Raw genomic sequence first — 18,494 nt, 5'->3', positions numbered from 1 at the left:
CAAAGGCGTAAGCTATCGTGCTGATGACTGAATAGTACAAAAAGTGCTATTGCTGCCACGATGCCCTTGGGGAACCAGGCGACACCCCATTGTAGTACAGCCTTGCTGATGCTGAGTCTGAAACCAGGACCCTTAAGTTAACCGGTAGAATCTCCGAGGGTAGGACGATTTCTTGTGGCAATTTGGGCGACCTTAGGGTGTTGCACCAGGCCTTATAGATCTTGCCTACCTAAGGCTGAGGAAACCGGGAAACCCATGGGGCTTAGCGGAATCTCCAAAGGCAGAAATAACGTTCTTTCGTACACCATTTATCTCATATGGGAAATCGACAGGGACTGTTTCGGGGCTCAGAAGGGAACCAAGGCAACTTGGGAACCTAGAGAACCTGCAGGTCTAAGACATAAGACGACCGCCTTTACTGTGCAAACAGACCCTGTACAATGGCCCCCTGGCTAAGTGTAGGGGAAGGCGGGACATTCTAAGACACCTTCCAAATAAACAACAACACAACAAAACTCTTATTTTTGAATAAGTATTCGAAAGAATTATAAGGCAGATAAAAAGTTTGAAATCAAATGAAATGCCATGACATCTATTGAATGAGGTCCTTTTTTTTATTAATTTCAATCAAGAATGTAAAAAAAATATTTGTTTGAGTTTCCTATAAATAATTCAAAATGTAATTTTGTAGGTGACAGTTCAAAAGTCAGAATAAATGTTATCCCTTTAAACTGAATGAACCCGTAACCAGAGAAACAACACTCTTGCGTTAACAAAAGTAGCTTTTTTAATTGTTGTTGACAAAAAAACGAATCATTTGAACTGAAGAAATTTTTTAAAACGTAGTAAAATTTTTAGTGAGTTCAGTGTAGTGCGACGTGGAAACATTTTCTAATGACATTAGTTGACATTGAACTGAATAAACTAGTGATGTGTGAAGAAAAAAAAATAGTTTCGTATAATTACCAATTGATGATGAGTAAAAATAAAAAGTTAAAAAATTACGTGTATATTTATAACTATTTAACATTAAGTAATTAGGATGATTTTCGATTTATTATATCAAATATATTAATCTTTTCATGTCGGTTATACGAAGTAAAATTGTCAAATCTTGTAACAAAAAATTTATTGTGCAAATTATTAATGAAATTGAGCTATTTTAAAATGATGTTTTCATTTATAATAACCCGAGTAACACACAGATATCTTGACGGTATCTATTTGGTAACATTCGAAGTCATCTTTTTTTTACTAAATAGTTATTAAAACGGTTGTAGAAAAGTACTGATAATTTCTGTCCACCAGAAACCCTTTTCTGTCTGAAAAGAAAACTTGAATGTAACTTTTCTTATATTTAAAGGAGATACTAAATAGATGTTGCATTTGGGTTAACTTTTCTGTATCGAAATGATAGCTGTAAGTTAGAGCTTGAAGACAACTATTTGAAGATAAGAAAAAGGATTTAGAGAAAGGTACCGAAAAAGTTAGCTTTCTGTTACAGAAAAAAGTTAACAAAATGTATGTACGTAGAGTTATGAATAAGTTAATCATTATCATTGTCAAATAGTTGTCTAAATGACTATTAAAATGACTTAATAGATATCAATACAAGAGTTTTATAGATGAAAACAGTTTATATTGAAAAATCGTAGTATGCTTATAAGCATGATTTTAAGTATAAAGTGTTTTTTATTATAGAACTTTCATATTTATATCTATTAAAAAATCACTTCAATTATTATTAAAATAATTATTTAACTATAATAATGTATAACAATTACATATATGTGCGACAGCATCTGACGTCTGACGTTGATCTTATGTTGATCTGACGTTAGGAAACCAAAAAACAGCAACATACGTAAGTCTGACGGCAGTCTGTTTTCTAATGGCTACAAGGGTAGGTTCTTATTCATTTAACTTCCTCTACATACAATTCCTCTAATTGTTTTATAACTGTTCATTAATGGTCAACGTAAATGATTCCGTGATCTTTCTGAACGACAGCAAGCCCAGCGTGTCAATTATATTTTAAGGAGACAAAAATCTGATCATACTCAGAACAATAATATTACTAATGAAACTTATACTTTTGAAAACTTATTTTCTCACAATATTACGGGAAATATAATCATCGATAATGATTTAAATGTAGATAATGCTTTCGCGAATGAAGTTAGGAACGAAGAAACATATCACTCATCATTTATTGCCAATCACGATCTAAACGACAATAGTATAAATTTAGATTAATTAGACAGTAAAATATCATTCAATTTAGAAGATTCCCTACAAAATTGGGCTTTAAAACACAACACTACTCACACAGCTGTATATGAATTATTAGATGGCTTAAAATTAGCCGGTCATTCGGAACTTCCATCTCGTTCCTTCCTCTATTATTTTTTTAGATATACACATTGATGGATCAAGTGTTTTAAAGAGTTCAAAGAGTGAAATCTGGCCGATACTTGGGAGAATTATGCCACCTTCGATCTCTCGAGTTTTTTTGATTGCTGCGTATCATGGAATCAGAAAGCCTACGTCTGTCTACGAATTTTTCATAAAGTTTTATGAAGAATTTTTAGCACTCCGTGATAGAGGATTTCTTTATAAGAATAATCGTTTTTTTTATTTACATTAGAGCGTTATTAGCAGATACTCCAGCACGAAATTTTGCTTGTTCATTTCCATCACATACCAGCCATTGTGGAAAATGTATTCAGGAAGGGAATACCATTGAGCATCGAAGATTATTTCTCATATCAAATTCAGCTTTACGAACTGACTTAAATTTTCGTGAGAACGTGCCTCTAAAGTATATGAACGCGAGATCTCCATTAGAAGATATTGGTATCAGTCTGACTCGTCAATGTCCACTTGATTATATGCATTTAGTATGCTTAGTTGTAACAAAGAAAATGATTAAAATCTACTTAGATATTTGTAAAACAGTGCAATCAGGACTTGATAACTTAACCAGGCTTAATAAATTCTATGAATCATTTGTAGTTGATACGCCATATGAATTTCCGCGAAAACCACGACTATTTGAAGACTTTGCAAAATCGAAAGCTACAGAATTTAGACTTTTTTTGTTATATTTAGGTCCAGTTATTCTTTGTCCAATATTATCCCCATCTCAAATGCTTCATTTTCATTCATTAAATTGTGCTATCCGTATTCTATGTGATCCACTTTTTTCCAAGCCGATAATAACTGTGCACATTAACTTCTTATATTCTTCGTCGAGACTTTTAAAGTTTTATATGGCCAACTACACCTTACTTATAATACACATTTTTATCGCTCAGCCAGCTCCAACTATCTTAAAAGAGTATCTAACAAATATCTATATGATACAGCAGCCATTCCAAGGCATGACATCTTTACCCTCAAGCTCATTAGAACATATTTCAGTACACTACCTAAGATTAAAAACAACCTACTAAAAGAGCTGGTTTGTGTGAACGAGCTAGAGAATGTGAGGATGATTAAAACGGGATATACTACACCAGAAGCCATCATCTATTTAGACAAAAAGGGAGCGATTCAAGATGCCAATAACTCGCCCATCATATATCATGCCAGTAGACATAGTGCCAGAAAAGCAATCCCGCTGGACGATAATTACAATTTTGTAAGTAAATCGGTCTACTCAATAGCTCTCTCGGAGATCGAAGAAATTAGAAGAAGAGCCAGATGGAAAGTGTGTCAAGCTCAAATCAACAGATGTTTTCAGCAACAGCGAAGGCTCTAACCTCTGTTTCTGTCTGCTTTCTGAATCTTTGATTTTTCCCTTTCTTGTATATATGTATATAAGTTTAATCCCAGTTAGTAGTCTTAGTTTGTAAGTGTTTTTGCCATAAGAAGGCTCTATAGTGCTTGATGGTTTTTTGTAAAGAATTGTTTTTTTTTTATTCACTTCCGATCAGTCTATTAGCGCTACACTGCTCTGTAATATTCCATGTATAATATTTCGTTAAACTAGACGTATTTTTATTCTGTATATTGGTGAGATCATCCTTGAGGTGCAGGCGAATTAATAATATTCTATACTGCTATGGTCATTGTAAGGTCGTTTAGACCATTCTGTATTGTATACTGTACGGTTTCTTTAAATGAACGCCCTTTTCAAAATAAAAATAATACACATTCTCTTGTTCATCTCCCTGAAAATGCGTTGCGTTTCGGGCCACTTGATTTTTTCAGCTGTTTTCCTTATGAAGATTTTTTACATACTGTGAGACGAATGATTCGACATGGTTGTACTCCTCTAGTACAAGTATTCAATAGAGTTAGTGAATTAGCAAAATCTACACCTTCAAGTAACCGAAATAAATCGCTTTTTACATTAAACAATAGACAACCATACTTAATGCTACCAGGTGGGTTCATAGATGCATATGAGAACATTAAATTTTCAGACTTCACGCTTTCCACGACACCACCAAACAATTGCGAGTATCTGGAATTATATTATATTATTTCAGAAAATGGAAATGCTCATGATGATTTATCAATCAACTTCTTCGTTTCCCAACAATTATTTATCTTGGAAAAATGAATTTAATGTCAAAGCCTTTTTTAACTATTCTATGAACTGGCCATGAACTTAGTTCGGCTGAGAGGTCTTGAACTTTGAAAATGTTTAACATTTTAGAGTCACAAGGATAGTTCTCCAATGATGCAGAATTTAAAAGGTCATGTGCAATTATGACGGGTATTCTATTTTGAACACATATAAATTTAATAAAAATAACTGTATTGGAGTCCAGATACTCGCAATGTCTACTGGCATGATATATGATGGGCGAGTTATTGGCATCTTGAATCGCTCCCTTTTTGTCTAAATAGATGATGGCTTCTGGTGTAGTATATCCCGTTTTAATCATCCTCACATTCTCTAGCTCGTTCACACAAACCAGCTCTTTTAGTAGGTTGTTTTTAATCTTAGGTAGTGTACTGAAATATGTTCTAATGAGCTTGAGGGTAAAGATGTCATGCCTTGGAATGGCTGCTGTATCATATAGATATTTGTTAGATACTCTTTTAAGATAGTTGGAGCTGGCTGAGCGATAAAAATGTGTATTATAAGTAAGGTGTAGTTGGCCATATAAAACTTTAAAAGTCTCGACGAAGAATATAAGAAGTTAATGTGCACAGTTATTATCGGCTTGGAAAAAAGTGGATCACATAGAATACGGATAGCACAATTTAATGAATGAAAATGAAGCATTTGAGATGGGGATAATATTGGACAAAGAATAACTGGACCTAAATATAACAAAAAAAGTCTAAATTCTGTAGCTTTCGATTTTGCAAAGTCTTCAAATAGTCGTGGTTTTCGCGGAAATTCATATGGCGTATCAACTACAAATGATTCATAGAATTTATTAAGCCTGGTTAAGTTATCAAGTCCTGATTGCACTGTTTTACAAATATCTAAGTAGATTTTAATCATTTTCTTTGTTACAACTAAGCATACTAAATGCATATAATCAAGTGGACATTGACGAGTCAGACTGATACCAATATCTTCTAATGGAGATCTCGCGTTCATATACTTTAGAGGCACGTTCTCACGAAAATTTAAGTCAGTTCGTAAAGCTGAATTTGATATGAGAAATAATCTTCGATGCTCAATGGTATTCCCTTCCTGAATACATTTTCCACAATGGCTGGTATGTGATGGAAATGAACAAGCAAAATTTCGTGCTGGAGTATCTGCTAATAACGCTCTAATGTAAATAAAAAAAACGATTATTCTTATAAAGAAATCCTCTATCACGGAGTGCTAAAAATTCTTCATAAAACTTTATGAAAAATTCGTAGACAGACGTAGGCTTTCTGATTCCATGATACGCAGCAATCAAAAAAACTCGAGAGATCGAAGGTGGCATAATTCTCCCAAGTATCGGCCAGATTTCACTCTTTGAACTCTTTAAAACACTTGATCCATCAATGTGTATATCTAAAAAAATAATAGAGGAAGGAACGAGATGGAAGTTCCGAATGACCGGCTAATTTTAAGCCATCTAATAATTCATATACAGCTGTGTGAGTAGTGTTGTGTTTTAAAGCCCAATTTTGTAGGGAATCTTCTAAATTGAATGATATTTTACTGTCTAATTAATCTAAATTTATACTATTGTCGTTTAGATCGTGATTGGCAATAAATGATGAGTGATATGTTTCTTCGTTCCTAACTTCATTCGCGAAAGCATTATCTACATTTAAATCATTATCGATGATTATATTTCCCGTAATATTGTGAGAAAATAAGTTTTCAAAAGTATAAGTTTCATTAGTAATATTATTGTTCTGAGTATGATCAGATTTTTGTCTCCTTAAAATATAATTGACACGCTGGGCTTGCTGTCGTTCAGAAAGATCACGGAATCATTTACGTTGACCATTAATGAACAGTTATAAAACAATTAGAGGAATTGTATGTAGAGGAAGTTAAATGAATAAGAACCTACCCTTGTAGCCATTAGAAAACAGACTGCCGTCAGACTTACGTATGTTGCTGTTTTTTGGTTTCCTAACGTCAGATCAACATAAGATCAACGTCAGACGTCAGATGCTGTCGCAGAAAGGAAACAGACGTACGACAATTTTGACGACGAAAATTGGCTACTAGGGTAGGTTTCAATTGGATTGTCAATTTATATAATAATTAAAAATTATGTGCTTACTTAAAAAGTAATGTTCGCTGTACCACAATAATTACAACACTCAACTTGGTATCAATTATTGAAACTATTACAACGGTTGCATTAACTTGTGTAACACGTGCGTACACTTTGTGCGTTTCAACAAGAAAGTCTGTGACGCAAATAATCTAAAGTCACTCGCATTACTGAAAGGTAACTACAAGATGCCTTGTCGTTGTAACCGACAGTTGACTATAAAGAGAACAAATCTACGACAACTTTTAGCATCTAAAATATGATAACGTATGGATATCATTTAAAAGTCACTGTTTAGATGACTTAAAAAAAGATATCGTTTATTTGATAACTAAGGGATAACTTTTTATAGATGTCTTTATAGATAACCTTGATGAGCTTGGAGTACATCTACAAAAAAATTGTCTATAACAACTATTAGTTACTACTGTTATATAAACAATTTCATTTGAAGAGTAAATACCTCTTATTATAATACCAAAATTTGACGTTGAAACATTAAATGAACTCGTTCTTTGGCCAATCCACCAGCACTTTCGACATCAATAGTCTGTCATCACTTTAGACATTGCCCTGATTACTTTTTTTTGGAGACCTTCACCTCATAATGATCGAATATAATTTTCATGTAATTGATGAAAATTATTTTGTTATATTATCGTCGTTCTCAACAATATCATTTACTGATGCTGTTGATAAAATAAAATAAAATATTTTAACAGCTGAGAATGCAACTCATCAATTTCAATTTGTTGTTAGGGTTCTTTTTAAGATCAGAATCAAATGCCTCAAGTTTTTTTTTGTCATCAAAATGCTCTGGAGGGTATGGAGGAATAAAAACCATACCGTTTGTTACACTAAGTTCTCGCAAATTTTCAAGTATCTCATTGAGTAATCGGTTGTTATCAACCAGAAATTTGTTGTTTCCAACAAATGATTAAAAGGTGGTGCGGGGGGAAGAAGAAAGCGCGGGAAATGTTTGATGGAGCTATGTACGCTTTCTGTGCTATTATCTGAGCGTAATTTTGGTGAAGGATCCGAAGGAATAAAAGGAGAGGGGGGATATGTTAAGGAATAACTCAATGTATCAGACTTTTTAAGTATATTACCAAGATTACTGTAGTTCATGAGAAGCATGAACTATGACAATGACGTTGCTATTGTGCTCAAAGATTATGTTTCATTCCAATCTCATTTCAGGTATTTTACGTGGGTTTTGGTTCTCATAATACCAAGGATTCGAAGTCGTGATTTTAGCCGCGAAATGTCTAATGACCTTGAGAAATAAATAATGCTGCAGAGATAAGTGTATATATTCTTACTTACCTTGGTGTTATCTGGATACTACTGCTCGGTAAAAATAACATATACGAAGCAGAGTAGAATATGTAAATGGAGTGAATTAAATATGATCGAATTTTTGGACTGCAGATAAGTGGAAACAAAGACTGAGATAATACGATTTTGGTGAGGACCTTCGTCCTTCTGAAACTAAGACACAAGCTCCTCTGGGACTCCTCCAATCCCTGTAAAGCATGCAAATAGGGATACGTGTAGGGTTCACCGAGATAATTACATCCACACGTGATATAACATAGAGAACTTTATTGCAAAGATAATCTAAATTACACGGCAGGATATCTCCCCGCGTCCTGAAGTGAGGTAGCGTTTGACTTATTATGTTTACAGAGTAAATTAATATGTACCATAGAAAAGCTTGACTCAGGCATGGGACGGTAAAGTGACAATTTGTTCTTTCTCCAATGCAATGATCAAGGTCAATGAATAAATTGAATAACGATATTACAATTATTAGGGTTAGAAATCGACGTTACAATGCTGTGCCTGTGTGGCGCACCCTGGCTTCGCCCTGTGCCCCTGAATGAACGTATTCTGGAAGCCAGCTCACCCGCGATGCAGATTTCCTCTTTGGAGATGGTGTCCTTTGCCTTCCCGGGACTGTGATGCGGGCCTTATTATGCGTTAGGAGTAGCGGTGGTCCTTACGTAGAACTTCCCGACGTTCCTCCCTGTTTGAACATAGGTTCTGGTCCTCCTCGAGTTCCCTAAAGCGTCCTTGACACTGGAACCACACTGCCAACACCCGTTTTCTGGTTTCCGGACTTGTTTCAGACTAATTACTTTGACTTAGAAAGTGCTCTCACAGAGCGTTGTACGGTCTCGTCGGTATTTCTAGGCAGCAGAAGCCCAACTAGTGATTCTTTGTCACCTCGGCGTATTCGTAGCCTCGTTCGGCAGGACCCCCTTCCAAAGGGAAGCTCAGCCCACTCCGCTATAGCAGCGTCGCTTTAGCTGTATCATAATGTCGTCTGAAGTTTGACCTATGAAGGTCATATGGAACCCTGTTTTATCGGTAGCTGGCGTAGTTGGCATTGACGTTTCCTATAACATACATTACTTCTGTAAATGGCATGGTGAGTATCTCATCAGGATAAGAGGAGAACAAAAGGTGTCGCCCCTTGTCACGAAGGGGCATAGAACTGCTCTCTTAAGTTTATATAAGTCTTTGATTCGTTCTAGAATTGAATATGGTGCCTTCCTATTTCATGTTGTACCGGATAAGTATCAAAAAAAATTAGATAGAATTCAATATAAGGCCCTGAGATTGGCCTTGGGTTATAGAACTTCAACTCCGATTAATGTTATCCTCACTGAGGCCAAAGATCCTCCGCTAGTGCTCAGATTCAAATATTTGGGTTTGAACTTTATCTCTAGAGTTGTCACTAATGATACTCACCCTTTATCCTCTACCCTTGAGGAACTTTCAGCTTCTTGGGATTGTCCTACAAACATTCACTTCCAAAGCAAACCTACTATTGTCGAATGTTTTCAATTATTAGAGAGGTATAAACATCTGCTTGAAAGTTGTAGTATTCCTCTTTGCTACAACTTCAATTTTGAAGCTCTCCTTTTCTCACCTGAAGTGTCTTTCGAAGAGGGTCGAATGATTGAAGCCTCTAGAGACAGAAATCAAAGGTTTCACTCGCTTTTTGATGATTTACTTGTTGACTGTGAATGGTATTTTACTGACGGTTCTAAAATGGAAGATAGGCCTTTTGTGGGTTTTGCTGCCCTGAGAGGCAATGATAATTCCATTTTTAAATGGCGTAATTCCTCGCTTGCTACAGTTTTTACAGCTGAAGCTCTGGCACTCGTTGAGACCTTAAGGGTGATATCTACCTCATCCAGGTCTAACTTCTGTATCTTCTCTGACTCTAAAAGTGTTTTGGAAGCACTCACTTCCAAGCCAAAACTTGGTAAAAGCTCGTACCTCATCATGTTCATTAGAAATTTGATTTTTAAACTTAAGTCAGAAGGGAAGTCTGTCAAGCTGTGGTGGGTACCAGCTCATGTTGGTCTTGATTTCAATGAGGAGGTTGATTCTGCGGCTAAACAATCAATAAGTTCTGGTAGAGACTCACAGGTTCTTCTGCCTTTAAATGATTTTAAAACAGCCTGGAGGTCTAATTTGTTCAAAGATTCCCTTGATTGGGGTGTCCAAAGATTTATTAATGAAAATAAAGGCAAATCTTTTTTTAAATATTATTCTCAGGGTTCCCCTCGTTGCTGGTTTCATAAACTAAATATTAATAGGAGAACTATTGTAACCATTAACCGACTGAGATCTGGGCACACCTCTCTCAAAGCTAGTCTTTTTTATTTAAATATTGTCAGTTCGCCACAGTGTGATTGTGGTGCTGCTGAAGAAACGGATGAACATGTTTTCTGGGAATGTTCTCTTTATAATGAGGAAAGGGAGAGTTTGCTCAGATCCTTGAGGTTTCTGGGAAGATTTCCCCCTTATAGTATTAAATCGTTCATCTTTGAATGCAATCCTAATGTGATCATAGAGTTAGGTAGATTTATTAACAGAATACCTAAATTTATATAAATAAGTTATCTTTATATAAATATATATATATATATGAATATATTTTTTATATGCGAATTAATCCGAAAAAGAATTATTTAATGTTTGTTATTCTTATTGTCAATTACTCATATTCTTTATTGTAATAATCTTAATAATTTGAACTTTAACTTTTGTATTCTTTAATTTTAAGTTTAACTTTTGTATTCGTTTAGTAGTATGTTGTATATCCTAACTTTCGTTCTGTCTATTGTACTAGTTTCAATCTTGCGCCGTTTGTTCTCATCGTATTTCCACTATGTATGTTCAGAGGGCAGAATGGCATCTTGCCGAGCCCATTTTTACCAATAAAATAGAACTGCTCTCGTATTGTTACAGTATGTTTTTAAAGTCTTATGAATTATTGGCACTACATAATAGAAATTTTCGATACGGATCACAAAACCTTTTTGATCTATCTCACTTATTGATCATGATTTTGATTCTGCACCAACTTGCATGACGTTGTATATCCCTAATGCTCTGGAGTCACAAGAATAACCATCAAGAAGCAATGGATCGACAATGTGATGACCAATAATTACAGAGTTTTTAGTATCATGACAGATATGTGTGATTATAACGACTGTGTAATCTTTCGAATAGCAACAATTATTAGGTGGTTGAGAAAATAACTCGAAATTCGAAAATTAAATTGAGTCAAACGCTTTATTATAACTATCTGGTGATTGAATTTTTTCATTTAGAATCAATAAATGATATTCACTGTGGCTATGATGCGGACGAGGTAAAGACTTTGATCTTTTGACCAATATATTCATAATCTGAGATATAAATGCTTCTGATTTAATTTTATTCTTAATAATTTGTAAAAAAATTTCAAACTCAAACACACTGAAATTATCGAGTAGTCCATATCGTCGACCATCATCACATATATGTAATAGATTATGAATATTACAAATAGAATGATTTTTGCCATATAATGTATGCATTTCGGTAACGAAATATTCCAACAAATCATTGGCATAATCTATGTTAATATTATATCGATTTTAATCACAGACTGCCACACGCACAACTTAAAGTATTAGAGTGAATAAATATTTTCTTCCAATAAATATTGAAGAACTATTGGATCGAAATATAAGAGAAAAGTACGGAATTCAGTCGCTTTCCATCGCTTGTAATCTAACATAGATCGTGGTTTACTACCGAATTCATTTGGTAGACAACTCCCTAATTGGCAATACATTCCATTAAACGCAGTAAATATACCATTTACTTCTCGCATTTTTGAAAAAAACATCAATCCAAATACCTATTAGCTTTTTCATGACACCTGGACATACCAAATGCATATAATCGAGAGGAAACTGTGTTGTTACGATAATATCAATATCTTCTAAGGGTGATTTTATATTTGAAAATGTTTTAGGTACATCTATTTTAAAATTGCTATCTGTACGAAGAGATGCATTCATCTCAAGAAAAAGTCAACGGTGGTTGATAGTAGAACCTTTTTGCACACACCGTCTATTATGTCCGGGAAAACACATTAAATAATTTCTTGCTGGTGTATCAGCTAAAAATGATTTTAAATGAACTTTGAAAGTACGTCCCTTATAGACAAAACCATTTGTATGTAAGTCTTTAGACTCAGTAATAAAACTATTTAAGTAATCATGAATTGACGAAGGTTTGCCTTTTCCATAATATACAGCTATTGCGAACACTTCAGAAAATACAAGATTATCTATTATTCCCAGATTTGGCCATAACTCGCTGTGTGAGCTTTTAGAAATGGGTATACCATCGACGTTAATCCATCAATTGATATCTGATAAAATACCGCATGTCGCAATATATTATAATTGATCTAATATAGCTTTTTTATTCCAGAATAAGAAAAAAAGACGATTCCCTACTACTTCATGTCTATTTGTTCGTAGTGTTTTGACAAGAGTTCTAGCACAAGACAGAAGATAATAAAAACCTATATTCCTTAAACCACACAAAAGCTGAGTAGTAATTGATTGTGAAACGTTATTAAGGACATGCCATTGTTGATGAAATTTAAAAAAATCAAATGGACTGTCATTAAACTTAGAAGTTATTTCATTGCTGTGAGGTTGGATCTTATATTTTTCATTATTTGTTGCATTAGGAAGAAAATCTGAAAGGTTTTTTCTGAAATGATGAGTACCTGACATTCGAAGTTGTTGACGTCGTAAAAATTCACAAAAACTTTCCTTACATCAAGATATTATATTCACCCTCATTAAAATAATTACGAAAACACTACAAATGAGTATTGCATCCATTACCGACATCTTTAACCTTAATTGAAAACAATAACCGGTATATTTTTACTGATGCTGATAAGAATTTCTCTTTACTTACTGTTCTTGAAATTTCTGTAAAACCACTATTCACACTTTGTCTAAACTTAAATTCACAGAAATTCCGTAACTTCACAGAAATTTCTAATTTATATAATTTACATGAATAAGTCGTCACAACTAATTGATGCACTTAAATGATAATGGCGTCAATAGTCAACTAGTTGATGTACTCCAATGAAAATGGCGTCAATAGAATTTAGAAAAAGTTAACTTTTTACGGGTTACACTGTATGCCGAATAGATGTTGCATAAAAGATACCATAAAGATATCTAATGAATGTTGAAATATTGATTTCGATAATTTATAACTCTTAGATATCGTTTAGTATGTAAAAAAAAGTTAACTTTAAAAAGTCATCTATTCGTCTTAAGTAAAACGATAACTTTTTCAATTAAAAATAAAGTCAACTTTTTTTTAACTTTCCGATATATGTCATTATACAACTTTTTTTTTATCATCTGTTGGTTATCATTTTACAGATAACTATTAAAATTGCATTAAATATATATTTTAGATGTATTTCTGTTCTAGTCTAAAAGTTACATTTCAAAAAGATACCGAGAAGATAACTTTTTTTTTGGTGTTACTTAGGAAATTTCTAGAATACTTTTAAAAACCTCAAACTTGAATTTAAAATTTTTTTTTTTAGGTCGAATTTATAGAAAAAAATTTTCTCTTTTTATAAATAGTTGTAAAAGTTTTTTTTCTATTTTAAAAATTTATGTAGATATATGTATATATAAGATACTTTCTGTTAGTACTTTGAATATATCTTTTTTATTACTAGGATATATTTTAGATATTTAAAATTCGGCCAAAAATATAATATCCCGAATATATCCCAGATATAGTTTTTTCGTGACTGGATATATTTTGGATATAAGTCAGTATCATCGAAGATAACCCGACTCCTAGGAAAGCCCCCTTAAAAAAAAATACAGTTATGATTAGTCGAAACATTGGACATGTTGCTGGTATATGTTACTAACAGAATAGATGACACATAGATAGCGCAATTTCAAATGTTTCGAATAATTATAACTGGATTTTTTTTTCAAAGTGGGCTTTCCTAAAAGTCGGGTTATCTTCGGCGACACTACCTTTTTCGATATATCTCTCAGATACTTTATAAAGACATTGGATTTCCGTGCAGGCATACAGTATACACAATAGATTGAAACTTGTAAATCATTGTTTATGTCACCAACGAATGCATGTGATAAAACTGCACATACTCAATGCAATGTTTCCAAGTTATACCGGACTTTTTTCTTAATTTCTTTCTTTTAAAGTCACTGTTTTGTAACATAAATGAGTTCGGAGTTCTCTTTCTCAACAATCAAATCGATGTAAACAAGCGGAAATTGAATCTTACAATTAAATTTAAGTCTTTTCCATCTATTATCAATACGTACGAGTTTATTTTTGGTTAGATCATCCCAAAGTGTATGTATCCTTATCACCGCCTACTCTACTCAAATTCCCGTTGTTGTGCTAAATACCTCTTCGTCTTTAAGGGGGAGTAAAAGGGCTTTGGTTGTGGTGGATACTTGTGAGTAGCAAAAAAATGGGAATGTATATATCTATCCTTTTTTAACTTATGAGAACTTCTGGAAAGTTGTCAAGTTTTTTCAAATGATCGAGAAAGTTCACAAATATGTACAATATTTTTGCAGTCATAAAGAAATGTACACAAGATTCTCATTCATATGCGAATTATAGATCGGAAAATAAACACAAACCAATATCCATGATTGTCTTGGCATTTAACAAAAGTTTAATAATTTTTGTTAATTAAGATTCAAGCAATTACATTCCCCATCAATTGTAAATTTCCATTTTAAGGATCAATTAGAACGTGTACGTAGCATAACGTTTTACTGACATCCAACAATGTCAGTTTTAGTGGTTTCTTTACACTAAGAAGTTTGTCGTGTGCACTCTTTCGGGTCGCATTCAGACCACTAATATTTTTCATTTTTTCTCTATGCTTTCAAAGTAACAAACAGGACCTTATCACACTCTGATATTGCTGACTACTTATTATATAATAATTTGTAATGAAAATTATCGATGCTAAGCTTAAGACGTTATATCTACATATTTCATTAGATGATATGATTTGTAGTGTTATAGAGCTCTGCCAATCAATCACTGAAGAAAGGAGTGGAAATTCTGGTTTGAGTGTTCTCCGAACATTTCGATTGCTAAGAATACTAAAATTGGTCCGCTTTATGCCCAACTTAAGACGTCAACTCTTCGTCATGCTGCGAACAATGGACAACGTCGCTGTGTTCTTCTCTCTTCTAGTTTTGTTTATCTTCATTTTCAGGTAACTCAATTTTCAATGCAATTGGAATGAAACGAACAGATTCCTGACATACTACTTTTAATATCTCAGTATAGTACATTTTTATTTATTTGAATGCTGTCATAAATCAATTCATCATAAAGCGAAATTTGATTTTAAAAGTCATATGTAATCTTTTTACTTAATACTCTTAATTATTAGAAAGAACAGTATTCAGAATTGTGAATTTAGAATATTACTATGATAATCGTAATACATATTAAATAATTAATGAATACCTTACAGCTATAATGTTCCGTATATATTTCGTACGGATAAAAGAGTCGGCAGTTTTATTTTCTGTTATATTCTCAACGGAATAGAAACTGTCTGGGTAACTGCATCGTTCAACTGTCACAGCCCCAGTAAGTCTGGAATTTTAATATGTTGGAAAGGTGAACATGCTCTGTGGCGAGACGGTCACAGTTTTATTAATTATCTGGGTTGCTATGCTGCTGCAAACGCGAGCGGATGATCGTGATAAGACGGACGAGTCAATCTGGCGCCTTAATAATTCATTTTGTTTCACGCGCATGAGTGCGAGCTCCACGAGCCAAGGGCGAGGCGAACAACGCGAAGACCTCCGAGTGAACCCGGAAAGAAGCGACCTATCGATCCGAGGCATCGAGTGAGAAGCAGAAGGCCGAGAGACCGAGCCGGAAGCTTAAGAACGTAGTCGCGAGGACTAAGCATTCCTGTATCATATACATTAACCTAGAGTATAAGTGTACGCGAGCTTTATAACGTGAAAAACGATTATCACACACAGTAATTAGTAACCTTGTTATAAATAAAAGTCGGTAGTTTTTACCAATATTTGCGTTCATTCATTCGCGAGAGCATAGCCAACAACCTGAGTCCCATTTTCTACTGCCACTCAAGAAACGAAGAGAGAGACAGGGGTCAGCTGTTCGAAGATCAAAAGAGTAAGCTTGAAAAGTTAGTATTGTTTTTAGGTTACTGCATGCAGGTGTTTGATTACTGTAGTAGTCCCGGTTTCTCGTGAAGTGAGCTCGCAGCACAGCGTCCAGCGTTGCTCTTTTTCTTGACATGTAAACACAAGCGAGTTGGAAGAGTGCACGACTGTAACAGCAGATTAATTTAATATACATATATACGGTACAGAAAGCATATTGTCACATGATGGAAATTGTTATCGATAGACTGATTTCTTTACACGCAATATTCCTCACGAAAGGTTAGTTCAATCAAAATTACGTCACCATCTGAGAAATTGTATAGGACTAAGTAGTCTTTTTTTTACATTCGTCGAATGTATATGATATTTGTTACTCCTAAATGATTATATTCATGAAAAAGAAAATTGACAATGGGCCTAGAACGGACGGAAGAGGAGCTTTAAAAAAAAAGCAATTGCTTGTATTCGGTCTAAATTTTGAACTCCCCCCTCCCCTTTTAGTCCATTCTAAATTTTTTTTAACAGTGAACGTTTGTAAAACACCATCTGTTTAGATGACATACACTTTAATTCCGTAAAGTAAAAAAATTGTTAGACGAAAAGCAGTGTCAATTCTCTATGCATTGATTTAAAACAGTTAAAAAAATTTTTTGGTGGCGGTTTTTCGTAGAGATTAACGGAAAGAGCTGTTGGCAGTTGTTTTTCTTTAATTTCTTGCTTTTTCTATATAAAAAGTCGTTACAATTAATAATCGTTTGATATAAATGATTGAAATATGATTTTTAGTTATCTTTGTTTTCTGTTTGTTCATTTTCATTACATTTATTTATTTCAAGATTACTAACAATTGTTATTGTTATGAATATAAACATTATCATTAATACACACGTTTAGAAATTTCTAAAATGGCAACGAAAATTTAATTGAATTAATTCATTCTACTCTTGTTAACTATCAATGTAGTTTATTCAAATAACAGAGAGTCATTTACGTACTTGATTCAGTTTTGTTTTAGTTTTATGTTCGTTAAATGAGTAATACACCGAGAATCTTAGTTATAGATAGTAAAAAATTTTGTTGAACTTTAGGGTTTTATTGCTGGAAATTTCTGGCGCCTGTTTGGTTGTCTTGCCTGCTAAGTTCCATCCTGTGGCACAAGCAATCACAAAATATGCATTGATCAACTGTATTCCTTAAATTGTTCCGTAAGACATTTACCATTTTTTCTGAAAAAACGCATTAAGTTTTGTGCTGTTATTCTAAACGCATTAAATTAGTACAGAATAGGGTTGAGCAATGGCAGATAAAAACGCGTGAGATTTCAATAAAGTACAATTTTGAAGAGCTAGCTAATACATTCAGAGATAGTTTATAGTGAATCATTGGATAATGTGTAAAAAAAATTAATAACTGAATGATTAATTATTTATTAGCATTAAAAATAACAATCAATAGATTCAAACGGCTTATTTCAATGATTGATGATCAGCAGGGATTCGTATTGGGAATACAGTTCAAAAAAAAAAGAAAAAAGATTCTAAATCAAGTCCAAATAAGTTACAACAGAAAAAAATGTATTGAAGTAATATGTAGAGAGAAATAACTTATAAACAGAAGTAATACTGTCGCCTTCGAGAGACTTAATCGAATTAAACTCAATAGGACAAAGCCCAATTACATACAGATAAATAAAGAGAAAAAGTGCGCATTTGCTAAGTGATATGAAACAGTTCTAACAATTTACGCTTAAATCGAAGAATTTTTAAAAAAAGATACATTTCGTCAAGATTGTTCTACGCCATCAAATTCTCCCAAAACCTCAGCCCGTAATAATAGAGAGTGTAGTGAAGTTGTGAGTGACAAAGTTTTATCGTATCCTAAATATTAAATGAGATACATATTTGAATAATACACCATAATTTTTCATGTCCATAAAGTTGGACCCACCATATGAAGATTTTTAGAAAAAAAAATTTGTGCTGAGATGTGCTATCATGTGCCGTATTATTGTAAAAAATCACCCAAAAAATGCCATTTTTATAGGGAGGGTCTTTTTTTAACTGAACTTGACCTTGTTATTTGATTTGAGTAAAACCACAAAGATTGTGCCTGAATGTACTCAGAATGTGCTACTATGTGCCTAAAAGCAAATGATAAAAGAATGAAAAGCAGATTTACCAAGCAACAAAAGAAAATTCATTCTTTAAGTTAACCTGTCTTTATAAGGTCA

General features: G+C 33.5%; 1 protein-coding gene across 5 annotated transcripts in view; it reads left to right on the top strand.

Annotated features, from left to right (window-relative positions):
- Positions 1–18,494, top strand: part of Ca-alpha1T (Ca[2+]-channel protein alpha[[1]] subunit T) — a 400,576-nt gene that overhangs the window by 295,295 nt on the left and 86,787 nt on the right. For all 5 annotated transcript variants that reach the window (XM_035079824.1, XM_035079822.1, XM_035079823.1 and 2 more), the window contains one exon: positions 15,124–15,327. In XM_035079824.1, coding sequence (XP_034935715.1) covers positions 15,124–15,327 — 204 coding nt within the window. The remainder of the gene's footprint in view (positions 1–15,123; positions 15,328–18,494) is intronic.

Source organism: Chelonus insularis, unplaced genomic scaffold (assembly GCF_013357705.1).
Source record: "Chelonus insularis isolate UGA/USDA-ARS -01 unplaced genomic scaffold, ASM1335770v1 contig_25_pilon, whole genome shotgun sequence".
Classification (NCBI taxonomy): domain Eukaryota; kingdom Metazoa; phylum Arthropoda; class Insecta; order Hymenoptera; family Braconidae; genus Chelonus; species Chelonus insularis.
The sequence above is the reverse complement of the archived record's forward strand: the minus strand, read 5'-3'. Positions and strand labels throughout refer to the sequence as shown.